This window comes from Dendropsophus ebraccatus, chromosome 8 (genome assembly GCF_027789765.1).
Source record: "Dendropsophus ebraccatus isolate aDenEbr1 chromosome 8, aDenEbr1.pat, whole genome shotgun sequence".
NCBI lineage: Eukaryota > Metazoa > Chordata > Amphibia > Anura > Hylidae > Dendropsophus > Dendropsophus ebraccatus.
In genome coordinates this window covers 35,439,497-35,467,496 of record NC_091461.1, presented here as the reverse complement: position 1 = coordinate 35,467,496, position 28,000 = coordinate 35,439,497, and the positions used below count along the sequence as shown (strand labels likewise).

The 28,000-nt window shown below is 42.6% G+C and overlaps 1 protein-coding gene across 2 annotated transcripts; it reads right to left on the bottom strand.

Moving 5' to 3' along the window:
• Nucleotide 1: 1 nt before the first annotated feature.
• On the bottom strand, nt 2-27,998 carry LOC138799247 (alpha-2-macroglobulin-like protein 1). 2 transcript variants are annotated; one of them, XM_069980163.1, is made up of 18 exons: nt 27,848-27,998; nt 26,386-26,569; nt 23,690-23,849; nt 22,451-22,503; nt 20,320-20,340; nt 18,484-18,643; nt 17,088-17,172; nt 16,690-16,834; nt 13,503-13,614; nt 12,855-12,964; nt 11,820-11,993; nt 10,778-11,005; nt 9,835-9,907; nt 7,694-7,839; nt 5,400-5,555; nt 3,302-3,427; nt 2,225-2,330; nt 2-111 (listed from the first exon to the last, which is right to left on the bottom strand). In XM_069980163.1, the coding sequence occupies exons 1-18, from the start codon at nt 27,913-27,915 to the stop codon at nt 29-31; spliced, it is 2,190 nt and encodes a 729-aa protein (XP_069836264.1). In that variant the 5' UTR covers nt 27,916-27,998; the 3' UTR covers nt 2-28. The 2 variants fall into 2 exon arrangements, with proteins under 2 accessions (XP_069836264.1, XP_069836265.1); XM_069980164.1 differs by lacking the exons at nt 20,320-20,340; nt 22,451-22,503; nt 23,690-23,849; nt 26,386-26,569; nt 27,848-27,998 and adding an exon at nt 19,705-19,884 and having other exon boundaries at nt 3-111.
• Nucleotides 27,999-28,000: the final 2 nt, after the last annotated feature.

Sequence of the window (28,000 nt, the reverse complement as noted above, 5' to 3'; positions counted from 1 at the left end):
GTGTTGATATATTAAAGAGGCTACATACTTACTCTACAGAAACTAACACATAAAGCCAGGCATCTGGAAAGTAACTTCTTCTAATATATTTCTGGACTTCTTTGTCAGTTTCTAGAAGTTGTTGTAGAAACAAATACAGTTATTAAACCAGCTGCATATGTAGCATGAAATTATCATGTATATATATATATATATATATATATATATATATATATTTGTAGGCAACCAGCAGGGAAACTAGTGGAAGGTAGATATGTGCCAAGCAGGTTATTGTGCTCTGTATGGAAGTTTCAGGGAGTTCAGGGTTGCCAGTCCGCTAGTACATCCCAGACTTTCCACATACCTAAATTGCAGCAGGAGAACTACAATGTATGTGCCACAGAGGTCCTGAGACTCTGTGGGGGAAAGACAGCAGTTCGTGGTCAGTAACTATAGGTTACTGACATTTGCTATTTAGTATAGCTGCAGTGCGGCTAAAATGGGCTGTCTTTCTTGGAACGGCTGTAGCGTGGGTGGGAGGCCGTTCCCATATTCCGGTCCAGGCTTTACTGGGTTTTTTAAAAGCCTCTGACTTGGTGCATCAGGTGTGGAGAGACAACCTGCTGAGAGTGTTTGATTGAGTTGATCCACAGTGAATCTGGCAGGAGCTGGAGAGAGAAGCCCTGCAACAGAGCTGCTACAGACTTCTGGTCTGAATGAGGACATAACTACACGGTGGTGTGTATATGCTAACTGTTAATGTTCCTGAAAGTCAACTGCTTTGTGTTTGAAGCTGGAACGGCTGCTGTAAAAGCCTCATGCTGGACTATTTTTTTTTCTGGCTTGTTACCAATAAACGTTTTTTTTTTGTTGCATCCAAAGCCTGCTTGTGCCTACCACTTGTGACGCTAATTCCCACAATATATATATATATATATATATATATATATATATATATATATATATATATATATATATATATATATATATGCAAGAGGACGGCACTCCAATGGTCTAAAAGTGATTTATTCACCCAATCACATACAGCATATCACATTCTATATATATATATATATCAGATTAGACTTGAATGTTGGAAACTGCAGTAGAATATTTATTACCATTTGAATGTTAAAGGGGTAGTGCGGCGGTAAAAAATTATTCACAGAATAACACACATTACAAAGTTATACAACTTTGTAATGTATGTTATGTCTGTGAATGGCCCCCTTCCCCGTGTCCCACCACCCCCACCCGTGTACCCGTAAGTGTAGTGCATTATACATACCTGATCCGCGGCCGCGTCATCAGCTGCTGAGCCGCAATTGGCCGAGCACAGTTATGCGGCTGAGCAGCTGATGACGCGACAGAGGGCGGACGGCACTCGGGAAGATCGGAGGTGTTCGGGCCGGCCGGCCGAAGATGACGTTTGGCACAAGATGGTGGACGGGCGCGACACAGATCAGGTAATGTATAATGCACTACACTTCCGGGTACACGGGTGGGGGTGGTGGGACACGGGGAAGGGGGCCATTCACAGACATAACATATATTACAAAGTTGTATAACTTTGTAATGTGTGTTATATTGTGAATAATTTTTTACCCCGCACTACCCCTTTAATAAATACTTGGAAAGCCCTTACCAAGGGGAGTAGCTACTACTGAAGCAGCCATAGCAGCTGCTACAGGGCCCACTGCATCAGGGGGCCTAGCCCTAAAATTCACTGGGCCCCCTGGAAAATACCCACCCCGGGGGACGCTATATACTGTTGGGGATAGGATACTAGGGGAGATGCCTACCATGGAGGACAGTATCTACGGGGTGGGGGAGCCTAGGGAGATGTCTACCATGGGGGACACTAGGAGAGATGCCTGCCATGGGAGACACTAGGAAAGATACCTACCCCTGGGGACACTATGTACTGTGTGGGGTAGGATACTAGGAGAGATGCCTACCACGGGGGACACTACGGAAGATGCCTAACATATGCTATCTACTTGGCGGAGGGCCGACAAACAGGGGGTTTGCCTACAGTGGGAGGGTGTGGGGGAGAGGGGGCCAAATCAAGTTTGCTATGGCACCCAGCCCTTTCTAGTTACGCCCCTGCCCTTACCCCATTCTTACCAGTCTGCCTTTAAAACTGTGATCTGCTAACATAAAGGGATTGTGCAAAACCTCCTAAATCTGCTGTACTATTCAGATTATTTTTGTACAGCATAAGGTTTCTGATTTATTAAAATACCTTTATGTCCAGTTTTTTCCATTTTGTCAGCAGAGCGGACAGTACGGGAAACACATTTCACTGGTTCCTTTATCGCTGTGTTGGTAAGAATCTGTATGTTGTGTTTCTATAAAGAAAGAAATATGCAGTACAGCGCTGTTTTTATCTCTCTGTGGATTGATAAGGTTTATGGATTAATAATACACATAAAAATATTACAAATAAAAAAGTCATAAAATAGTCATTGTCATAGGGTTACCATGGGTTTACAATAGTCCACTCTTTACTTGCTAATAATGTAATCCTATCAGCATATGTACTAATTCATGACTCTTTCTGCTACTAACAAAATAAAAATAGTAACATTAAATTATTTCAATTCATAAAAAAAAAAACAGTATAAGGCTATGTTCACACTACGGGTATTTTTGTTAAACAATGGCTGTTGCGGTCGTCTTGTCGTCGCTATTGCGTTCGTCACTATTGCGTTCGTCACTACTGCGAACAACTGAACGACATCTTATTCAATGTGAACGAGCAACGATAAAAATATGTCCAGGTCTTATTAAACGATCAACGATTTCTCGTTAATCGTTAACTGCTATTCAACCAAACGATTATCGCTTAGATTCGAACAATTTAACGATAATCTGAACGATAATCGTCCTGTGAAATAGGGCCCTAAGGCCATGTTCACACGGCTTATAAGACCGGTACACTGAACGGCCGGTCTCTGTGAAGATCATGCCGGTCTTTCCGGCCACAGTGCTCTGATGCGGGCGCATCAGCGCGCGCCCGCATCAGAACTCCTCACAGCACACAATGAAGCAAGCGGCCGGAGCCGCTCGCTTCATTGTGTGAACTGACATGGTTTTTTATGCTCGCAATTCACTGAATTGCGGCTGCAGAAAACTGACATGTCAGTTCTTTGCGGCACCGCTTGGGATCCCGGCCAGAGCGTGTGCAATGTGTATACGCTCCGGCCGGGATGCCATAGAGCAACATGAGGCTAGCCTACTTGTACAAAGTACAGCCATTGTTGTACTTTTACGTTGTGTGAACATAGCCTAAGAGTATTACTCAGTAAATCTGCCTTACTAGAAATAACTTGTAAGCATCAAAGTTGTTATCGGTTTCAGGTGTGGCATTCCCAATACACCGATGTTCATCCTCTATCAGATGTGTGTATTCATCTTTATAAACACTGTTCCTCAATCTTTCAATCTGCAGAAAAGACCAGAAGCAAAATAAATCTTTAAAAAGGCCACCATAGTCATATCATTATATTAAGGAACGTGGTCCAAAACATAAAAATTACCATCCCTTACAGGAGACCTCCATCACCCTTTAGGGGCCAAACAGAATGGAGGATATGGTGGACGTATCATTATACCTAAGGTACCAAAAAGAAGCAGAAGAGCCAGGAAAAAAGGGGAGATAATAAAAATAAAGGCGATGGGGATTAGTGGGTCAGGGGCACATAGGGACAGCGACACCAGTCCATGGGGGTGGGAAAACCGGGAAGGGGGGCTGAAAGAGGGGGCAATGGAGAACAGTCTGTGGAGGAGTGGGTGCTATTGGGTGGATGTCTATTTTAGGGAGTAAAGAGACCAGCCTGTGAGGTAGGACAACCCTGGTGGCTGTCAGTCAAAGACACGAGGGGGGGGGGGAGAGAAACCAGTCTGTGGGGGGAATGGCAGAACCATCTGGGATTATCTGGTAGAGATCAATGGAGACAAATCTGCACAAAATACGTTAAAGGAGAGTTTAATCAATCTGCTTGAAACTAAAGCTGGTTTAAAGGGACTCTGTACCCACAATCTGACCCCCCAAACCACTTGTACCTTCGGATAGCTGCTTTTAATCCAAGATCTGTCCTGGGGTCCATTCGGCAGGTGATGCAGTTATTGTCCTAAAAAACAACTTTTAAACGTCAGTCCTGTGTCAAACTAGTGTGGCCTAGAGTGTCTATGCCCTAGGCTTGCAACGCCTATCCATCCCTCCTCCCCACCCTCTTCACCATAAGGAATGCCCCAGGCAGGGTTTCTCCTATTCATCTGTGTGAACACTGCACATGTGTTGGATTGTTAAGGCACCTGTGCACTGTTCAGACAGGTGCAAAATAGGGGAAATGCTGCCCAGGGGCGTTCCTAATGGTGAAGAGGGTGGGGAGGAGGGACAGAGAAACGGTGCAGGCCTAGGGCATAGACACTCTAGGCCACACCAATTAGACACAGGACTTCAATTTTAAAAATTGTTTTTTAGGACAATAACTGTATCTCCTGCCGAACGGACTCCAGGACAGATCTTGGATTAAGATATAATGTTACTGTACTGTATTTTTCATGATTGCCGTTTAAACAGAAATGGTAAGACACTTAACCATTTCACCTTTAAGAGAAAATAAAAATAAGGCTTAAAGGGGTATTCCGCTCAAACATAAGCTTTCATATGTTGCTGCCTGTGGTGGGATTAACAATTCATTCCATACTTATTACCTTTTTGTGTCTCCTTCCTACAGTTCTAAGTTGCTGCTTCCTACAGAAAACGCAAGAACCTGTGTGTGAGCTTTTCTCTTCATCTCCCCCTCCTCCCCCCTCCATTCCGAGATGGCTGATAAAAACAAGTTCCTGACTGTCTTGTAGCTTCTTTGTAATGCTGGGAGTTCCCTATGAACCCACCATCACAGCAATACAAAGTTGCTACAAAGTTGCAGATAAGGACTTGTTTACATCAGCTGTCTCGGAAGGGAGGGGGGAGGAGGGGGAGACAGAGAGAAAAGCTCACACACAGTTTTTTTTTGTCTCTTCCGCAGAAAGCAGCAGCTCAGGACTGGGGGAAGCGGATTAAATAGATAATAAGTATGGAATGAATTGTTAGTCTGACCATGAGCAGCAACACATGACAAGTTATGTTTGAGCAAAATACCCCTTTTATAAGAAATTTCAATGCTCCATGATGTGACCCCTGACAAATCCAGAATCGTGAAACAAGTCAGATATACTATAGAATTCTTGTTTTAACCATTGATACTGCATGCATCAAGTTTTGCAGCAGTGAGTCTGAGTCTGACTACGCTTTATAATGCACAGGGTCTCCTAACGTATCATGTAGGGTTGACTACTCCCGTTGGTTCAATCACACCTTGCTAGGAAAAGGATAGAAGTTTGTGAACCAGTGAAAGAATGAAACTCACCATATCTGTTATCAGAGACCGATCAGCATGGGAATTTTTCAGCAAGTATCCTTTATCTACCATCCGCACAGAGCACACCGACCCGGCCTCTGCTGTAATCTCCAGGTCCACATTTTCCCCAAGGTGAATTTGTTCTTTAGAGAATCTAAGTTTTACCTATTTTGTTACACAATGGAAATGTTATTTTATTTTACATCAAAGAAAACGAAAGATTCTTTACTGCACACTAGAGTTGAGCAAATATCGAGCATCGTCCGAACCCGAGCATTCGCCATTAGTGGTGGTTGCTGAAGTCGGATAAAGACCTAAGGTTGTCTGTTAAACATGGATACAGCCAATGACTATATCCATGTTTTACAGATACATGCAACTTAGCAGCCACCGCTAATCAAAGGCCGAACACTTGGGTTCAGACGAACTCAAACATGCTCGATATCCGCTCAACTCTACTGCACACTAAAAATGTGAAAACTAGAGGTAAGTGAACCTGCCGAAAGTTCAGATTCACATGAACCCAAACGATCGACATTTGAATCCCGCTGGCTGGAGAAGGTAGATGTCTCCCGAAGACTGCCTGGAAAACATCATATATAAAAGTTCTACACAAAATCAAAGCTTCAATCGTCCTGTAATGTCATTTTTTTTAATCATCAGCTTGGATGCTGAAAAATTTGTGCAAAATAAGCTTTTTCTTTTAATTTTTTTGTCACTTCTCTTTCCCATCACTTCTCTTGTATGAATTATTAGTTTACTATGTAATGGCTGATTTTGTCTGTACATGCCCTCTGTATTATTAAGGGGAATCTAGAACTAGCACTGCAGGACTCTGCCCCTCCCATGGACAGTCGCCCACCCCCCACTGCAAGACCTGGCCACCTTCCATGGAGTGTCACCCACCCCCCCCCCACTGCAGGACCCGGCTCCCTCCCAGGGACCCTCCCCCCACTGTAGGACCCGGCCCCCTCCCATGGACCATCACCTGGCCCCCTACTATTTACAGTCACTCAGCCCCCTCCCATGGACAGTCACCCCTCCCCCCACTGCAGAGCTCTGCTTCACCTTGTTGAATCCAAAATATTAATAATAATAATAATAATAATAATAATAATAATAATAATAATAATAATGTAGGAGGATTATTACTAGCCCATCCTAACCTCTGTTGATAGCAGACTGGCCCAGCTACACTGAGCTCAATGATACTGGGCATACTGCACTGATGCCAGGACTGCCCCCAGGAGGAAGCTCATTTGCATATAAGGTTTTTGGCCCATATCTCTGGACCGGTGCAACCAATTTGAAAACTGAGGAAAAAACTGAGCTCAGCATCACCATGTCAGGCTGCCCATACAATGAGGTTAGTATGGGTTATGTTAATCCCTTCAAGACAGAGCCCTTTGATGCACAAAAGTCCGGGTCAAATTAATGCAATGTTCCTCACCGCCTTCTAAGAGCCATAGCGCTATTATTTTTCTCCCTACAGGGCTGGTTGGGGAGTCATTTTTTGCGCAATGATCTCTAGTTTTTATTAATATCATATTGCTTTGTATTCATTTTTTGTGATATATAATTTAATAAAATCGGTAATCCTGGTACGTTTTCCCCCCCTGTTAACGCTGTTCACCGTGCGGGAACAATAATGTTATATTTTAATAGATCGGACAATTCCGCATGCTACGATATGTAATATGTTTATTTATTCTTATAATGGGCAAGGGGATCTTTTAAACTTTTTTATTACACTTTTTTTTTTCTTTTCACTTTTATAACTGTAATATATGCAATCATTAGATTGCATATACTGGTCTACGCTATGCCATAGCATGGCATAGATCAGTGTTATCTGCGATCTATGTATAGAGCCTGCCCGAGAGCAGAAATTATACATGGATCACCCATCCGACAGGACGGAGGTAAGGATCTTACCCCCGACTGCACGGCTGCGGGGTCCCAATCACTCAGTGACAGATGCTTGATCTGTCACTGAACACCTTAAACGCTGTGATCGCTGTAGATCACTGCGTTTAAGGGGTTAATGAGAGTCGGCTGTGGGATCGCAGCTGACTCATTACCTGCGGCCCCGGACATTGATGTGAGCGGGATCGCTGTGCTCCTGGTCACATCATTAACCCCGTCACAGCAGGAACGTATATATACATTCCTACTGCACGGGGTATGTGCAGTAGGAACGTATATATACAGATTGCTGATGTGAAGAGGTTAAAGCTGCCTGTGGAAAATCCGAAATAAATTATTATTATTATTATTATTATAATAATTATTACTATTCTTACCTTGTTCTGTGCACATGGTGAGACATTGTAATCTGTAGACTTTGCTATTGTCTCTCCACTAGGCAGAACAGACAAAACAAGAAGACCGAATTTAGGGAAGAAATCTTCAGCTACATGGAAATTTACAGGGAATGAGCCCCGCAGACCTGAAAAGGAGAATAATTAAAACAGATCAATTAAAAATCAAATAAAACGCACATGACCAAGCTGTCTGGCAGCAGCTTATTCACTCTATGGAGCTGTAGGCATTATATGGTTGCTAAAGGTAAAGAATAGAAGCAAATTTGTCATGTGGAGTGGAGAACAGCTTCTCTCCTGTGAGGACCAGGCACGTCCCATTCACTTAAGTTGGCTTTAGTAGCAGTCTATATTTTACCACTAAATGTAAATGCAAATCACCCAAAAAATTCTGTGTGTTGGAACTGAAAAGAAAAGTTTTCATCATGTGGTAAAACATATTAACTTTATTCAGCTGGTCAGTACAATTACAGCGGATATATTCACACAGTCTCTTTTTCATGGCTGTTTTTTGGCTCGGTTGTCATTTTGGTTCCAAATCACGTCCGTTTTATGCACTTTTAAAAAATAAAAATCAAAAAGAAAACTTGCTTTGCATCAATACATGCCTCATTAGCCTTTTAAAGTTGACAGCTGCACTTAAACTGCTTCTTTTCCCTTCCCTGGTGTCTAGATGGGGGGGGGGGGAAATAGCCAGCCCCCCCCCCCCCCCCGACATCATCGCGGAGGAGCGTTCCCCGCATCTTTACCAGGACGGGATATGTGTTGTAATGGCGCTGATCCCGGCTCGGCATTCTACTCCTCTCGGCTGCAGCAGCCGAAAGCAATAGAGCACAGACCTCATTGATCTATGCAATATATCTATACTGCCTAGATCTTAATGAGAGATCAGTGTAGTTATGCTAGAATTCCCCCAGGGGAAAAACTCTAACCCTAGGGGGACTTCTAGTCAGTGTGTAAAAAAATAAAAAATGTTTTGTTTTTTTTTAATTAATAAAAAATCCCCTTCCCTAATAAAAGTTTGAATCACCCCCCTTTCCCCATTTTATATAAATAAAGATAAATAAATAAACATGTTTGGTATCGCAACGTGCGTAATCGCCCGAACTTTTAATTTATTTCATTCCTGATCTCTCACTGTAAATGGCGTAAGCTCCAAAAAAATTCCAAAATGCAAAAATGCAAAAAGTCGCATATGCACAATCAAGGTACTGAAAGAAAGAACCGATCGTGGCGCAAAAAATGACACCTCACACAGCCCCATAGACCAAAGGATAAAAAAAATTTTTTAAAAGGTTTTAATTTTTTAAAAGCCCTCAAATAAAATAAAAGTCATGCAAGTTACATATCGTTGTAATCGTAATAACTTGAGAAACATGGATAACATGTCAGTTTTACCCCAGGGCAAACTGTGTAAACATGAAATCTCCCCAAATTAAAAAAAAAAAAGTGTTTTTTTTTAAATTTCACTACACACTTAATTTTTTTCCTGGTTTTGCAGTGTACTTTATGCAAAAAATCCGCCTGTCACTGCAAAGTACAATTAGTGGCGCAAAAAATAAGGGCTCATGTGGGTCTCTAGGTGAAAAAATGCAAGTGCTATGGCCTTTTAAGCACAAGGAGGGAAAAACAAAAGTGCAAAAATGGAAATTGGCCCGGTCCTTAAGGGGTTAATCATGGCATTTAGGTGGTTATATGGCTGGGATGGGAGCTATGTCTGATCCGGACTGTCACCTGCTGATAGAGCATGTTTAGATCTTGAGCTCAAACAATAAATCCATAACACCACCATCATGTATTTCAGTACATCATATGGCATAAAGGTGTTAAACGGGGTCCATGTAATTTATATGACTGCAGGGCAGCTAAACAATTGTGTTGAATTCTAACCCCAACTATAACTGAACATCGGGGGTCCCAGCACCAATAATCCCAGCCAGTAATCAGCTTATTTATTGGGGAATCTTCCAGACAATTTCTTGAAGAAACAATAGCTGTATACACTAAGGCATATAAATATTACTATTTTATGTACTGACAGTAACCAGTAAATAAGAGAGGAGATCAATTTCTATGTGTTCTGTTTAGTATGTTTTCAGCATGAAGATAACCATGATACTCACTTGGGCTATTTGCCTGGTCTTTAATATTAACTTTATGTTCCTTGTAGGAGAAGATTCCACTTTTGGATATAAGCTGTGAATACATGGAGAGCAAGACAGATTCATGACTAAGAAATGGGTTGTTCTCACACACTTGTAACCATTTTATTATATCTGTGTGGGAAATTTTATCAGGATTTTACAATGACTATGATCCCAGTTCTGAAGTGCAAGCCATTCAGCCAATAGCTGGCCAAGATGGGACAGCACCACGGCCAGTGATTGGCTGGGAGAGGGGTTCTAAAGTTCTAGAGGCAGCTGCGGTGAGCGAAGAACACAGGAACAAGGCTAAAGGACACGGGGGAAGCCTGGACAGGTAAGTATAATCTTTTTTTTTTCTTTTACTCTAGCATCAGCCATCATTGGCAATGCCCGGCCAGTGGGCGATGTTACATGTTTAAACAAGCACAATGATTAGCCACTGTTTTTTTTTTCCGGCTGATCGGTGTCTTTATTACACAGAGCAATTCAGTAGCTTATGGCTCTGTATAATGGGGCCCTAAGAGGCGTACTATCTCCCACCTTCCCATTAGTTTGGAAGCTTGTCATCAGCATGTTACTATATACCCCAGGGCTCCTAATTGATATACCCTCTCCCTCACTGTGATCCCTATAATAACGGCAGGTGGCTCCAGATACTGCTGTGGCTCCGGGTCCATGACTGTGTTGCTCCTCCTGGCTGACTACATCTGGCTTACCTAATATAAGTTAATGGGTCAGGGGATCTAATGGATGTAAAATTAGATCCTAAAGGATGTGACAAGTTATAATGGATCACAGTGAATCTAACAGATCACGATCCATCATATCCTGTGAATGTGGAGACCATAATATAACTGCCTGATCTGCCCCTCAAAATCCGGCATCTTATCTTCTTATCCTTGATTTAAAAAAAAATACTTACCATGTAGAAAAAGTGGAGATAATCCATATCAGGCCGGTAGTTCTTCTTATGGATGTCATATTCCACCATCACTGACTGATCAGAATGACATAATACGTCCTTTGGATGCTCTTGTATAGACAGTAAACTCTCACTTTTAGAATAAAAAAGTAGAAGCCAGAGCGAATCTTCATAATGTCTTTCTCCATAATCCCCTCTATTATTATGACCATCAGATGAGGGACGTACCTTAGGAGAGAGGTCACAACTCTATTTTCAACATTTTTTTTTTTTTTTTGCTTTTTATTTAAAGGTATCCTGTCACCATGAAAATGCTATCTAATCTATCGGCATCATTTTATAGAGTAGGAGGGGCTGAGCGGATTGATATATCTCTTTGTGGGAAAAGATTTGGTATAACTTGTGATTTATAGATTAAAATTAAAAGTTAAGGAGTCCAGTGGGTGGTGTCACCCAATGGACTGGACTCTTTAGCATGGAAACATCCAAGATTTAAATCAATAAATTACAAGTTATATTGAATCTTTTCCCATAAAGATATATATATCAATCCACTCAGCTCCTTCTGCTTTATAACATGATGCTGATAGCTTAGGTAGCATTTTCATGGTGAAGGGTTCCCTTTAAAGCATCTCTACAAATGTATCAATTCTGGGGGGAACTACAATGATTCATAAATTTGAAATTCTAGAATGAGTTTGCAGGACGTATCATAGAAACATAGAGGCATAGAAGATTGTCTGCAGAAAAAGACCACTGGGTTGATCTAATCTGCCCTTTTAGTATTTCCATTCTTATTATCTTAGGATAGACATATGTTTATCCCAGGCAAATTTAATTGTGGATTTATGATCTGATTTTATTCATTGGATAATGGAGTTTTACATTTTTTCTTAACTAACTTTTTATAGGAGATGGTTCAAATTGGTTCTAGTAATTGTGGACCCCCCCCCCCCCCCCCCCCCCCCCCCCCAGCTCATCAGTGTATATCTGTACTATTCTAATGTACAGGAATACCATGGACTAATATGGTGTGACTTACCTTTAACATTAGAACATCTGGCCAGTCAGAGGTGTTAAGTGTAAAACGTGCAATTCCATGTGAATCAGTCACCAGCTTTATATATGGGGCATTAGAATAGTCATCATTTTTCACTGCATATAATGTTAAGGATTCATTAACCACTGGTTGGTTCTTCCCATCACTGACTTTAACCTGAGTATATGGGAAAGAAATGATAAAACCTTTCTAAACCGACATATCCTCCAGACATCAAGCCTACGAGTTATCTTTATATGTATTCTTTGACTATGTTATCTGGATCTTTTCATGGAGCCTGGCAGCACTTGTAGTTTCTCAGAAAAAAAATGAGGTTAAATGACACCTTTTTTTTCTTTCATTCTGTCTCCATAAATTCAGAGATTTGTAGATTGAGTAGCTTGCAGTGTTACTCTTGTCATAGAACTCTCATTGACCTCTATGGGAGTTAAAGGGGTTATCCAGTGAAAATCTTTTTCTTTCAAATCAACTGGTTTCAGAAAGTTATATAGATTTGTAATTTACTTCTATTTAAAAATATCAAGTCTTTCCATACTTATCAGCTGCTGTATGTCCTGCAGGAAATGTTGTTTTCTCCAGTCTGACACAGTGCTCTCTGCTGTCACTTTTGTCCGAGACAGGAACTCTCCAGACCAGGAGAGGTTTTCTATGGAGATTTGCTGCTACTCTGGACAGTTCCTGTCTCAGAGAGAGATGTCAGCAGAGAGTGTCAGACTGAAAAGAAAACACCACTTCCTGCAGGACATACAGCAGCTGATCAATATGGGAAGACTTGAGATTTTTAAATAGAAGTAAATGACAAATCTATATAACTTTCTGGAACCAGTTAATTTGGAAAAAAGATTGGCTGGAGTACTCCTTTAAGTACATAAAGCAGCTGTTTTTGGCTTCCAAGCCACTTCTGGCCGCTACAAGCAAGAAGGATGGGGACCTGATCCATCATATTTTTATATGCCATAAATGACAAGATGGAAATATCCATTTAACTCTTCCTTCATATGTAAAGCTTTACCTTACCTTGCCATGATATGGAAATCCTTTATCATAATATCTTTCACAGTCCACAAACTGAACAGTTTCTCTTGCTGAGCTGGGGTATATATCAGCTAATGCTTCCTCACTATGACCTGAAAGAATGATTACGTATTTTTCTGAATAGAACTAGCATCATACAACATATTCCTTATATCTATAAGGTATATATATCCAAGAAAAATCTGCAGCACTCAGCTTGTTCGTGAAAACTTTCTGTGTTCTTTTTATTCCATCAAAGAAAATGCAGTGTATATAAGTGCGGCAAACGGGATGTGGTGTTTCGATCTCACGCCATCTTTTCAAGCACTGGAGATGGACCAGCCCGGCCCCAGTGGGAGGAAATCCCCTCTGTGGCATGGCTCCATTGATTTTAATAGAGACGCGTCATTTAGGGCCAGCCCGCCTCCAGTGCTTCAGCATGGGCCAGTGCTTGGTAATAGACTGGTGCCGTGCATAAGAAACGGGCCGCGGTTCAAAAAAATGACCACAGCACCAGCTTTCCCGCTCCGATGCCGATCTATTCGTGTGTAAAACTTAAAGTGAATGTACTGATGGTATATGCACTTTAATATTACATTTATGTAGTAAGAAGGTGAGAAGCCACTTGTGTTGTGTTGTTCCTTCACTTACCTGTAGCGTCTTCTGCCAGTTTAGATTTAATCTTAAAATAATGTTGTTCTGTGGTTGACAAATTAAAAGAAGAAAGATGAATATCTCTCGAGACACATCCATTGCTGTCAGTCTACAGAAAGAAAAAAAAATCATATACATATTAAAGGAGATGTCCAGCGCCTGACATTTTTTTCAAAAGAGTCGAAGAGAAGGTGGGGTCCTCTGTTGGCCCCTCCGGTTACTGGTCCCCCGGCTGTTTCCTGGTTCCCAGTACCCCCCTACTTCTGCTGACTGGCTGAGTGGGGCTGACACGTCACAACCCGGGTCCCCGTTCAAACCAGGAACTCCAACCAGAACTGGAAAGGGCGACAGCGTACCCCAGCGTTGGAGCTGGTGAGGTAGGTACACCTGTGGTGTCCCACCACGGGTGTTAGTATTTTACACCCCTTGCAAAAGTCTGTATTTCAAGTAAATGTGGTAGTATAGTATTGAAGTGGTGATAAAGTTTTGTCACAAGATGTCACTGTTACTTATATATGCACTTGTATGTTGCACAGCTGTAGTGAATAAGGGGTTATTGTTTGTTATAATCTGCGCACCAATGAGAGCCCTCTTTTCTCTTCACCTATCTCTATGTTCCTTTTCTCTTTACACTTTCTTCTCCACCACTCACAGAGGACATTACACCTCCTGTAGGAAGTTGTCACATGGGGAGAGGAAGTACACACCCAGTTATTCAATATCCAGTGTAGTTTAGTCTGTAGTGTTGTAGTGGACAGGCGCACATGGGAGACGCAGACACCAGTTTCTTGAAAGCAGCACTGTCACTTACTATGCAGTGTTAAGCTACTCAGGAGAGGACAAGTCAGAGATCACTACAACCCACCCCGTGAATATTTCTAAAAGTGCAGGACAGTATCCTGATAACCAGAGGAACTGATCCGGATAAAGCAAAGTTGCTACAAGCCTACGTACTCTATGTCACAGGATGGGTATAACCAGGTAAACTTGGCCACTCTGCTCAACTCAGGTAACAAGGTCTGGGGCTTGGGTCACCCTCATAGAACGGGTGACCCGACACTGTAGTTCGACAGGTGGTACGACAGCTAAGGTCGAAACAGGGACACAAGTATACTACTGCTTTCAAGTCTTCAGTATTCTATTTCTTCTTCTTCTTCTAAAGTTCCAGCAGAGCACACTTCTACCTTGAGTTGGGACTCTCAGCACAAACTCCTCTCCACTCCTCTGAACCTGAAGCACAAACTCCTCTCTACTGTTCACCACTCACTACTTCTCAGCGCACAGTCAAGTCAGCTCAGCTCTTCTATTCTACAGTTCTCAGCGCAGATTCTGCGCTGTCAAGTCTACAGTCTATGGTTAGCTATTGTATAAAGTATTCCTACAGTAAAGAAGATTTATTTACAGTAACAGGACTCAGTGATTATTGTTCCAGCACCTACACAGCTGATATCACATCCTTGGGTCATCTCCCTTTTCTGTGGGTGGTGGTACCGATAGTCCGGTTGGGTCACAACTCCATTCCATACCACCGTGATAAGTACCCAAGGGACCCCCTCATAGCACGGCATGTCACCAACCACAGGGGAGAACATAGAGCCAGCCTCCTTAAAATAAAAGCAGGTGTGCCTTCATAGCTGTGTGCCCCATTGGCACTGGCGTCCCGACAGTACAACTATAGGCTGAGCTATATTCTGACCAACCACAGTGGTGGCATCACACAGCATCATCTGGCAAGTGACCGGTCGAACGCCCGCAGGCACCACAGAATTGGTGTCATGAACAGCATTCAAACCTCATTGTTGTCTATCTACCTCATTGTAAAGAACTGTGTACTGTGTATATCCTATTGCTTAAGCATCATAAGGAACTATGTACTTTCAACCACCAAAGCGGATTACAAGAGACTGATCACTCAAACCACTGTTGCCCTGAAGATTAATGCTCCGAAGATAACCATCCTAACTGTGGATATAAAAGTGGGGGAGCCATCTTTATTGTTTCGGGACTGTATCCTGTATTTACTGACTGTGCCACAACTTTCAAACAACCCGCCAACTCAAATGCGGGAAAACTGCGGGAATACTTAGCAAAAAGCATGCCGAAGTCTCAGCACCGCCCCCTGGTGGAATCCATGTGTACAGTATTGTTTCTAGGAGGACCCCTGATGGTAAGACACACTCCAGTTTGTACTTCCGGCACAGCCATTTTGGAAAAGGCAGACGCCCATGGACATCCCCTGTGTTTCACCGGCAGTGATGACTCCGCCCTCAGTTGCAACAGGATGGCGAGCGAAGAGCCACAAGTTATGAATGCAGCATCTACTATGTCTACTTCCAGCAGCGACGACCAGCAGGCCACGATGCTGCACCGTCTCTGGTGCTACCGGACCAATCCGTATCAACGAGCAGGTCAGCCCCTCCAGCTGCAGCACCTCCTTTTTCTGATCTGTCCCAGGTCCAGGAAGACCGGTCTAAGGATTCAGAGACTGCCCCGATCTCCACTAGAGAAATGGAGGAAGCCCAGAGGACAGTCATACTGCAGAGATGGCGCCGACAGGGACAGGCCCTTTGGCATATTCCCACCAGGCTGTGGCCCTAGCCATCAAAAAGATAGATTAAGCTATCCTGTATGGCTGCAGGTGAGATGAGAGACTCATCACAATGACTGTGCCCCGTAGGCCCCTTGTCCTTTGTGACCTTGTGTCACATTTGCAACCTGTTTAAGATCCTGTGCCTAGCTATGCTGAGATGTGTTTAAACAGAAAGGCTGATGCATCATCACACCAGTCAGGATGCATAAGGACAGATGCATCCAGTGTTCCAGGCTCACCTATCTCTATGTTCCTTTTCTCTTTACACTTTTTTCTCCACCACTCACAGGGGACATTATACCTCCTGTAGTAAGTTGTCACATGGGGAGAGGAAGTACACACCCAGTTACTCAGTATCCAGTCTATGGTCAGCTATTGTATAAAGTATTCCTACAGTAAAGAAGATTTATTTATGATAACAGGACTCCTGCCTTATCCTGTGGATAGGGGAAACATGATGTAACTCGGAATAACCAGTTGGGGCCAAATTCTTTTACACAGAGATTTAACTTTTATACACAGGCATATTATTAGTATGTGATTATAGATTAGAAAAATAGATGACTTGAATTGTTATACTGATTTTATCCTCACCTTCTCTCCTTTAATATCTATACAATTTCTCGTAGCAGGTTCTTTTTCATCGGAGGAATAAGATGTGCAATACCATTTATTAGCGCATACTTCAGCACATACCAAAAGATCAATTATGCCTTCTACTGGCTTTCCATAGGTATAACTGGAAAACAAGACATGAGTTATAGATGCTGGTTTAGAAGTGTAGGCCCATTAACTCATTGTGCATAATAATATTCATCTCTTACAGTAATTCTAATTGCCATTGTAGTGTATGGGAAATTGTCATTACTGACTCAGAGATATAGTTAGAGAAAACAAACCCCAAACAGACCACCCTATTCACATAAAGGAGACCTCAACCGCTGCTGCATCTACTAATGGGCACTAATGGTGGGTATGGGGTTTCTTCTTACCTGCCACAAGCTTCCAGGTGAAAAGCTGTATCTGTCATAGTTATATCAGACGGGATATTGAGATTAAGCTCAAACCTCTTTGGCACTAGAGAAAATAAAAATGTTAATGTCAATGATAATGTCTTGTATTGAATAATCAACATACTGTATAACTTGTTTTACATGTAGGATAGTAAGTCTCGGGCAGCTTTAGATTTACCAATGTGTCCCTTCCTAAATTACCTCTAACCTCAACATAACCTGAGGTAGACTCTAGGTGCAAGATTACCAGGTTTTCACAACATAATTTGGTGACACATGGTGTATGCCACAGCAAAGAGGCAGATTTGCTGCTTAAGGGTGCCCTCACACCTACCGTATCGCAGCAGAAAATCCGCTGCGGATCCGCAGCAGATTTAACTAAATGAATGAACACAGCATCAAATCCGCACTTACAAATCTGCTGCAGATCCGCAGCGGATTTGACAGTGCGTATTTAATGCTGTGTTCATTAACTTAGTTAAATCTGCTGCGGATCCGCAGCGGATTTTCTGCTGCGATACGGTAGGTGTGAAGGCACCCTTACTGTGGCACACGCCAGCAGTATCCCACGCTCACCTGAAGGGGGGGTATGGCAAGGCGGGGAGGCATGGCCTTCTTCTGCGCCTGATTTGTTGTGATTTATGTATGTTCGCAGGCGTAAATAATGACACAGTTGTACACCTGCTACCGAACAGGTGTAGACTTGTGATGTAGAGCCTGCACCTGGCTTTACTAAAATGTGTTCACCTCTTAGTAAATCTGTCTGGGAAAAGAGTGTGTGTGTGGGGGGACGGGGACGTATTTTAAGACTGGTGTAGGAGTTCGCCAGTTTTGAGAAATGTATACCGCTTAAGGTGTCACTGTCGTTATAATTTTCAAAATCTAAATCAACAGTAGATGTGATATAAAGCAAGTCTGCAATATACAATCATGATTTTGTTGTTGTTATCATGTTGTGAAATAAAGCTATACTTACCAGAAATCCAGGTCCAGTCTCCAGAAGGCAGATTTTCTGACTTGTGCTGGTCGTAAAAAACAGACTAAACACAGAAATTCCAGCCAGTACAGTGAGTTACGACTCCCTATGTCTGTCAGTCACATGACTGACCTCTCTGTGAGCGCTCAGATCGGCTGGGATACACAGGACTTCCTGTTTTCTGTCTCTGAGAAAAAAAAAGAGTCAGAAAACAGGAAGTGCCATGTTCTTCATAACAAAACAAAACAAAAAAAAATTATGAATGTAAATTGCAAACTTTATATCACATCTACTTTTGGTTTAGATTTTGAAAGTTGTAACGACAGTGACATTTCAAGCCTTATAAAGTGTACACACACAAATTGTTCTCCAGACATTTTATTTTTTACATCATCTTACCATATTCATCAACTTTAAAATATTTTACGCAGCCAGCAGAGGGTATACCAATTTTGTAATTTCCAAGAGCTAATTCATTGGCCAAATGGAAGCTAAAGTCTGCAAACCCTCGCTTTGTAGACACGTTCTGCCACCGTGCTATTTGGTTTTCATTTGGGTCCTGTAGAAAACGGCAGATAATGAGATTTCTTATGGCACCAACATCTAATAAAGTGTTAGACTGATACAAGGACCAGGTTAGGTATCTCAGCCCATCCAAACTGAGAGGGAAGGGGCTATAAGCTCCAAACATAGGCAGGGCTGGCGTCAGGGAGTCACGAGAAACAAATACAGTGAAAATCTGTGGCACAGCAAGCAGCTATAGGGTCCCCGCCGTGACAGTGTCTTAAAGAGGACCTGTCCCCCCCTGTGCCAGGGTGACAGGCTTCCGACCCCCGTTACAGCCCCCTATACTCACCCGATCCCGCCGGATCCTGCTTCCTGATCCGGTCGGGTCACGGAGATATGAGCGCCCGAAGCCCGGCGCGCGCGCTCACAGGAGAATCCGATGCCCATAGAGAATGACGGAGCATCGGACTCCCCATTCATTCTCTATGAGCGTCGGACTCTCCTGTGAGAGATATGGGCTTCGGGCGCTCATATCTCCGTGACCCGACCGGATCAGGAAGCAGGACCCGGCGGGATCGGGTGAGTATAGGGGGCTGTAACGGGGGGTCGGGAGCCTGTCACCCCGGCACGGGGGTGACAGGTCTCCTTTAAGGCCACTTAAAGGTATTTGTAATAATATTTGTAATTTAATTTAAATACCCAGCACTTTCAGTACTCATCAGCTGCTTTATGTCCTGCAGGAATTGGTGTATTCTTTCCAGTCTGACACAGTTCTTTGCTGTCACCTCTGTCCAATATTGGAACTGTCCAGAGCAGAAGCAAATACCCATTAAAAAAACTCTCCTGCTCTGGACAGTTCCTGACATGGTCAAAGGTGGCATCAGAGGGCACAGTGTCAGACTGGAAAGCATACAGCACTTCCTGCAGGACATACAGCAGCTGATAAGTACTGGAAAACTGTAGATTTCTAAATAGAAGTAAGTTACAAATCTATAAAACTTTCTTTCAAGACCTAAAAAATGGCACAATTACACACTGGACCTCAGTCTTACAGTGTGAATAGTGTAATAGCATCATACCACCTACCCATGGGCTAAGTATAAATTTAATTACTTTTGAGAGAAAATAAGAGTTATATTTCCAAGGAGGCAGGACTGTTTCCAGGGAGAGGGCACTCATTTTAAGGGGAGAACACCATTTCTAAATATCATAATTTGGCACTGATAGTATCATAGTTTCCCCTTTCTGCCCCAACACAATAATGCTTTTGTAATATAATAATGCCCCCTTAATATAATAAGGACAGACATTTACATTGTCTGGGAACATAGGGGGAGATTTATCAAACATGGTGTGAAGTGAAACTGGCTCAGTTGCCCCTAGCAACCAATCAGATTCCACCTTTCATTCCTCACAGACTCTTTGGAAAATGAAAGGTGGAATCTGATTGGTTGCTAGGGGCAACTGAGCCAGTTTCACTTTACACCATGTTTGATAAATCTCCCCCATAGTTGGTATTAATAAACCTCCTTTCTAATCCACGACTATAACAACAGCCCCTTTTTTTGGAACTTGCCAATTAAAATACACACCTATATACTTGCCCCATTTATATTCACTCATAGAAAACACTAGCCTTGTTATCATCCATCCATAAACCTGGGTAAATGCACCAATGAGGGATATATAATGTGTCATCCCTTCCAGAAGTATACAAGTTATACTTACTATTATTTCAACCAAAGGGTGCTAAAAAAAGAGGAAAAAATAATAAAAATAATATTACATGTATAATACAAATAAATCAATTCACTTCAATGTAACTGAGCTGCAAACCCACACCCACACTAAGGTCAAGAGTGCTGCTGATCCATAGATTTTACACAGGCTCCACTCTTTGGCCTTTTATTTACCTATACTGATCAGCAAAAACTGTTGCATTACTGATACCATTCTTATGGTTTCTGCAGGACATCAGCGATCCTGGAGAATCACCAAAACTCTAGAAAAGCAGTGTGGATGGCGCCTAAGAGAGTTGTGTATAAACTAATGCCCCAAAACTTCAATGAGCTGAAGCAATGTGAAAAAGAAAAGCCAAAAGACAACCAAGTAAGAAACCGATAATGTCATATAGAAAGTTCTATATCCACAAGAAGAAAGCACAAAAGAATGGCGGCACTCACCAAGTACAAAGTGGTCTCTTTACTATTCCTATTATAGTCTAATGAAACATACCCGCTCCATGTATCCCCTGCTGTATCTGCTGTATCCCCTGCTGTAGCTGCTTACTGGTAGGAATAGTAAAGAGAGTGCCGTATTCTTTAGTGCTTTTTTTCTTTTATGTATGGATTTATAGAGTTAATCGGCTGAGCACTAGAGATGAGCGAACCTGCCGAGGTTTGGTTTCATATGAACCTGAACTCTCAGCGTCTGATTCCCGCTGTCTGCAGCCTCCGTGAAGAGGGTGGATACATCCGGAGGACCGCCTGGAAAACTGGGATACAGCCTATGGCTATGGCTGTATCCCAGTTTTCCAGGCGGTCCTCAAGGTTGTATCCACCCTCTTCACGGAGGCTGCAGACAGCGGGAATCAGACGCCGAGAGTTCAGGTTCATACGAACCCGAACCTCGGCAGGTTCGCTCATCTCTACTGAGCACCACCGGAGGTCTGAAGATTGTATTGTGTAAAGCCCCTATTAGACGGGCCAACTGAGAGGAGCAAACGAGCGCTACGTGTTTGAAGGACAAACGACGCAACGATCAGCCGACTTAAACTATGTCGCCTGATTGTTGCCTTCTATTCCACGGGACGATTATCGGCCGAATACGGCCGTTAATCGGTCCGTGGAATAGGGCCTTAGGGTCCCGTTACACAGAGCGATTTTTAACAATTGAAGACTAACGATAAACAATCGCAAACGAGATTGCTTATCGTTAACCTGAAATCGTTCATCATATTACACAGAACGATGGTCGTTAGTTACGATTGTTACTATGATCGTTATTGCGATCGTTACTATGATCGTTATTGCGATCGTTACTATGATCGTTTACTCCTTCTGATCCCAGCAAAACAATGGACAATGTGCAATAACACTGAACGATTAGTGAACAAATAAGGAACTTGAGCGAATGAATGAGGAATTACAGCGAACGATTAACGATAATTATAGGTTCAGATCTAAATCAATTTTTCTATTACAAAGAACGGTTATTGTTTAAATTCGAACGATATAACGATTTTATGTGCGATAATCGTCCCCTGTATTAGGGCTCTTAAGTACAAAGGACTGTGTTGTGCTAAGGGGAAGAGACTATGGGGGAACATTTATTAAGTCCGATGTTTTTTACGCCGGACTTAAAAATGTCCCTGCATCTCCGGCGATACAGGGATTTATGTAGAGGCAGACTGCCTCTACATAAATCCCGTGCGCTCTGGTGCGCTCGGACGAAAACCTACGCCAGCTGAGGACTGCAGTAGGTTTTCGGCGTATATTTTGGCGGAACAAATGGTGAATCCCGCGGACTCTGAGTCCGCGCCCTCAGTTCCGCCCCCTTCACACCCCCTCCCCGTCCCCCGGCGTAGCCGAGTGCCGATTTGTGAATATTTTATTCGCAAATTGGCCATTTGCGAATAAAATCATGTGCAAATCGGCACTTTCCACCGAAAAAAAATGTACGCCCGTTGATACATGTCCCCCTATGGATAATTTGTGGAGTTGACTAATCGTGTTTTGGGGAGCTAGTTCAGTGTATATGATTGGGTATTTTATGTTACGTGTTGATCATTAGAGTGGTATTTGTCGGCTAAATGAATATTGCACAGTGATCAATAAACAAGAAACAAATACATTCTCACCTGTTTACTTATTGGTCGAAAATCAGGGTTTATAGATATCACATGAAATCTCACTAGAATAGAAGAAGATGGGGAGGCAGTAATCATTATTTTACTCATAAGACAAGTCTTGTAATGTAGATATACGGGCAAGGCCAGAGGACTCCTGATACATGTGGGGACTATCTGACATATCTACAATGTCCATGTGACTAGCACTGGTTAAATGCCTCCAGGGACACCTAGCAACTTCCATGGCTTTATATGTCTACATGGCATGAATCACTCAGGTAGGGTAACTGACTGACTGAATAAATATAAGTAACAATATAGCAGTGTTCTTAAGCTGTTGCTTTAAACAACTTCCCTTTATTTCAAAGCCAATGTGATTCCTAACATTTCTGTAAATATTTCTTTCCCCAGAAAAAATAGTTCTATACTCTTGCCACAAGGTGTCTCCCTTCCCTACAATCTGCAGTCTGGTGTATGTAAGGGTGGGGCTTAGCTACTGTTATGTGCAGGAAAAAAAGAGTCTGCGTACCAGCAAGCTGTGGATCTGCACTGTAAAAAGCGAATATACCATGACCACCACTGAAATTTCCAACATGGGGATCCCAGTGGCGCAGTCTTTTTTCAAAACGCTCCCTGGTTCCCTTGCTTGGTGTCATTTTGTGCTTGGTTTAAAGACCTGGGGGCAGGCCCGACGCCTTCAAGTGTGACGATAACACCCCTTTTCCCAACACCCCTTTTCCCACAGTGAGGCATCTCTATAAGACTCAAGCAGGGCCGCATCACCGAGGGAAGGGGTTATAATCTCAGTAGTGGTGATGGTACATTGTCTTTAAGGTAAATCAAGGCTTCCCTCTCATTTCTGTAGCAGCAGGGCTTAGTGTAACCCTTTTCTTGCTGTGTGGCTTTTTTTTTTTTTTTTTCCCGCTCATAGCACCTTGCAAAGACGACCTCTTCTCCCTCATCATGTCACCTATAGTAGTGTACAGATTCTGGAGTGCAGCAGATTTTTCTTCAGATTTCCTCAATATGTGACATCCTCAGATTATAACCCATTGGAACATACTTGACAACTGGAGTCATTCAATCCCCTAGAAGACTAACTAGGTTTTCTGCTTTGAAGCATAGAACTACATGGACAGCCATGACGAAAATATTCGCTCTGACCGTAAGAATATTTTCATACATACTGTCTTGATGTCATTTTATGCAGTTTTGAAGCCAAAGTAAGGAGTGTGTGTTGTCTTTTACCTATATCCCCTGGCTTGTAAGTGGATTTATCGGTCTGGATGACGCACTCATCCGCTCTTTTGATAATAACAACTTTCTTGGTGTCATCCACATTGATATTCTCTCCATGTGCAGATACACGTAAGGCCCAGACTGACCAATCAGCTCTTATTTTTGGGACCTAATAAGAAATAGAAGTACATTTTCTGTCATCGTTTTTTGTCTTGTGTGATTAGGTCACCAATGCCTTGATATTATGGTTTATGTATTATAAAACTTTATAGCATTTTGCAATATACTGTTTTATCCAATAGGAACCTTCATTACTTATTTCCAGGTGTGTACGATCTGCCATGGTAGTGTGATGGACCCGCAGGATTATGGACCTTTTTAGTAGAGTTATCAGACAGTTATCAGAAGAGTGAGCCCTAATTGAACCCAGCCCACTGTCCCTACCTACTTGGACGTACTGCCCTAGGTGACAGACCCCAACTGGACGGCAGTCCCTACGCTGCTAAGTGCAGGGCCAGACAAGGAGAAAAGTCAGCAGTCCAAGTCAAACCAGCCAGGTACGTATAAACCACAAATCAGAACCAAAATCACAGTCAGAAAACAAGCCAGAGGTCAAATCCAAGATAGCAAAACAGTACAAAATCACAATACAAAGGGAATACCGTTTAAACAGGCCAAGGTCAGAAACACTGTCAGGAGCGAGGTACAAAATCAGATAACAAGCCAAAGTCAGTAAAAAAGGCAGAGGTCAGAACACAGAGTAATGCTGGTGTAGTAAAGCAAGGCAAAACTATCACTGGCAGCTATGGAGCCTCGTTGCTGCTCGTTTAAGTCCACCGCCCCTGATTTGCGCCTGGCAGCTCACGATTGGCTCTGTGCTTCTGCACAGCTTCGCTCCTGCCCCCTACTGCTGATAGGCTGCTTATGTATGGGAATGTCAGCCTGCCTCTGCCTCTGCAGTGCTGCAGAGCGACCAGGTAAATATATGACACGCACACAACGTCAAATTGCTTCGCAATATTACAGATACTGTATTTAAAGTAATAGTTCACCTAAAACGATTTATTTCAAGTCAACTTGTGCCAGAAATTGCCATAGATTTATAATCAAATCTTCCAGAACTTATCAGCTGCTGTATGTCCTGCAGGAAGTGGTGTATTCTTTCCAGTTTGGAGAGCAAGAGAGGGTTTCTATGGGGATTTGCTCCTGCTCTGGACAGTTCCTGACATGGACAGAGGGGGCAGCAGAGAGCACTGTGTCAGACTGGAAAGAATACACCACTTTGTGCAGGACATACAGCAGCTCATAAATACTGGAAGACTTAAGATTTTTTATAGAGGTAAATTACAAATCTCTGGCACTTTCTGACACCAGTTGATCTGAAAGAAAAAAAATGTTTGGTGAACAACTTCTTTAAGAGTGTAGATCCGCAGCAGATTTTATGGTGCAGATTTGATGCTGTGTTCAATTATTTAAATGAAATCTGCTGCGGATCTGCAGCAGAAAATAAGCTGCAGATCCGGTAAGTGTGAACATTCCCTAAAGGAGTATGATCGTCAAGTTAAATATTTTTGCAAATTTCATTAATTTAGCAAATTTGCCTCCATCTCTTGATATGGCGCTCTTTCCCTCTCATAGTAGACAGCTAGTTGTCTAGATTACCAACCAGCACTCTACTTTATAGCCAGACCACTGCTTTTAGAGCAGAGTGGTGGCCGGTCAACAATGGGAGTGGAGGAGCAGCATATCAGGAGAAGGAGGAAAGTTTGCAAAATGAATGTATTCACCAAATTATTTTACTTTGACGAGCCTTACAAGTTCAACTATGTTAATTTAGATAGGAATACCCCTTTAATTTTTTTTTTCTCTCAACCTGAACACTTTTAAAGCGTAACTGTCATTTCAGGGTAATTTTTCTGAAAACAATAAATACCAATAGTACAAGCGATTTTAAGAGACTCTGTAATAGGTTTTATTTACCAAAAAGAGTTTCCTTTTGTACTCAAAAAGATGTTTTCCTAGCTTCTCCCTCACTTCAGGAGAAGCAGTATTTCTGTGTCCATTATGCTCTATGGAGAGGGGAGGGGCTGAGAGGAGTGAGTGAGCATGGAGCAGTCCTGCACAGCACAACACCCTGCAATCTTCTCTCAGCAAGTTCCTAGATAAGCACTGACCTTTGACCTCTGAATCCACCGTTTTAGGTGCCAAGACAGTCTACAAACAGCTGACCTTCATGTCTCCTCTTCCTGCTCACTCATCTCCCTCGGCCCCTCCCCCCTCCATAAGGATAGAATGGAGAGAGCAGAATTTGTCTTAACTTGCTTCTCTGTAATGAAGACGGGTTTGCCTGATGATGAACAGATAAGAAGTCAGGGGGGGAGGCTTGGAAATTGTTTTATGAGTACAAAAAGAGGCTTTTTTGCCTAATAAAACTTATTATAGAGTTTCTTAAAATCGCTTATACTACTGATTTCTGCAAAAAAAATTAAAAAATAATAATAACAGTTACGCTTTAAATGTGAAAAAATTATCTGGACAACCCTATTAACAGAAACCCGTTCTATAGTATGTATTGTATATTGCTCTGTCGGCACATCCCGTATTCCATGGACAACAAAAGAGTCCACTACAGGGCTTCCTCATCTGTAGGATCCGTGGAATACGGGGCATGGGAATAAGCCCTTACTATGGAGACATATACAGACCTGGAGGCTATAGCAGTCAGAATGATCAGCAGTGGTTACTTTATGTTCTGCTACAATGTGAACTTGTTCTTCATTCTTCAGCTCAAGTTTAATGTCAATCGGCCCCTTCAGATCAAGGAACGTCATACAGGCTTTCCCTTCAGTCCCCTCCTCTAAGTGTGCAGGAACGGTGATCACATATTGGCTGTAAGGAGACAAGTAATGAGAGGTAATTATTTTATGTGTATATCAGAATACAAGTCAAATAATGTTACAAATGCCAATGACATATCACCCTGATTCCCAGTCCTGTGTCTGTCTGCAGCAGGAGCCCTTCCCCTCTGTACTGTATGCAATAGGATAAAAAGATTGTTAAAGGGGTATTCTCTTTAGTCTCCTTACCCCAGTTCTGAGCTGCTACTTTCTGATAAAGACACAAAAAACTGTGTGTGAGGACTGGGGGAAAGAGACATGATTGTTAGTCACCATGGGTAGCAACATATGGAAAGTTATGTTTGAGTGGAATACCCCTTTAAAAGACAACTCCAGTGGGGGGGATTCGTCCTTCCCGGGACCCGGCCACGCAGTGATCACTGTCTTCTGTTCTTCACTACTTCCTGGTTCAGCTGTTTAAGACTCCCACCCCTCAGTTTAGCGACTCACATGGCTTACAGCTTGCTCAGCCAATCGGAGCTGACCAAGCTGTGAGTCGTCTGCTGACGCCGTAGAGGGGGCTGGAGTGTGTCAGATGGCTGACAGCTTGCTCAGCCAATCGGAGCCGAGTAAGCTGTCAGTCATGATGACGTTGTTGATACAAGATGGTGGTGGCTGAAGATACATTGGTCAATAGGGATCACGTAAGTATACGTTTAAATGCTTCCGGGTGAGGGCCCGAGGGGGGGGGGGCAACATAAAAAAGGGGGCCCTTAGTCAGTTGTCCTCGATATTCATGAGCACCAGCTTCCCCTTCCCACCAGCCATTCTTTGGCAGTTGTCTATCTATGCTGTGTATATATACCGTGTATAAGCAGACTGCTGTCAATCAGCAGCCTGATGATGGAAGGAGTGGTGCAACTCAAAGCCCATTCTCCTGCATATGAGGAGAACAGCTAAACAGAATGAGGAAAGTAATACATCGCTCTGTTAAACATTTCTGTCACTAGTTTTTAAGGCGGCATAAACCTAGTGAGAGAGTACCTTTAAACATGCAAAATAGCTCTGCTCAACAAGGTGTCTAGGGCCACCTCATGGTGGTTACCCTGTGAGTCAACATCTCATTGAAGTCTTCCAGCCAAATACAGTATTCCTCCATCTACTGGGGAGCTATATGTCATACTGTTTTGCCACTAAACTCACAGTAACCCTAAAGAATACATACTATTAGGATCTTCATATGGACAGTCAGTACCTTAATCTTCCATCATAGCATACAGTATATTCACATTCTCTGAGAAAATAGAAATAATGATAATCTGGATCTTACGGTTCTGATGCTGGTGTAAGGGATGAGCTGCAGATTGCTATACAGACGGGAATCAAGAGAAACCACATGTTGGATCACACGTCCCCTCCACTAAGTCTCCAAAATGTTTTCTCTTTTCTAATAACAGGTGAAGGTGGAGTCTGTGTCATCCCC

Bases quoted from the DNA above. Each gene is read 5' to 3' on its own strand.
- LOC138799247 (XM_069980163.1), bottom strand. From the start codon at position 27,915: ATGTGGTTTCTCTTGATTCCCGTCTGTATAGCAATCTGCAGCTCATCC. The intron at 11,006-11,819 runs GTAAGTCACACC...CTCTCTCCTAAG, and splicing joins CAGATGTTCTAATGTTAAAG to GTACGTCCCTCATCTGATGG. The intron at 2,331-3,301 runs GTAAGGCAGATT...CTTTCTTTATAG, and splicing joins ATGCTTACAAGTTATTTCTA to AAACACAACATACAGATTCT.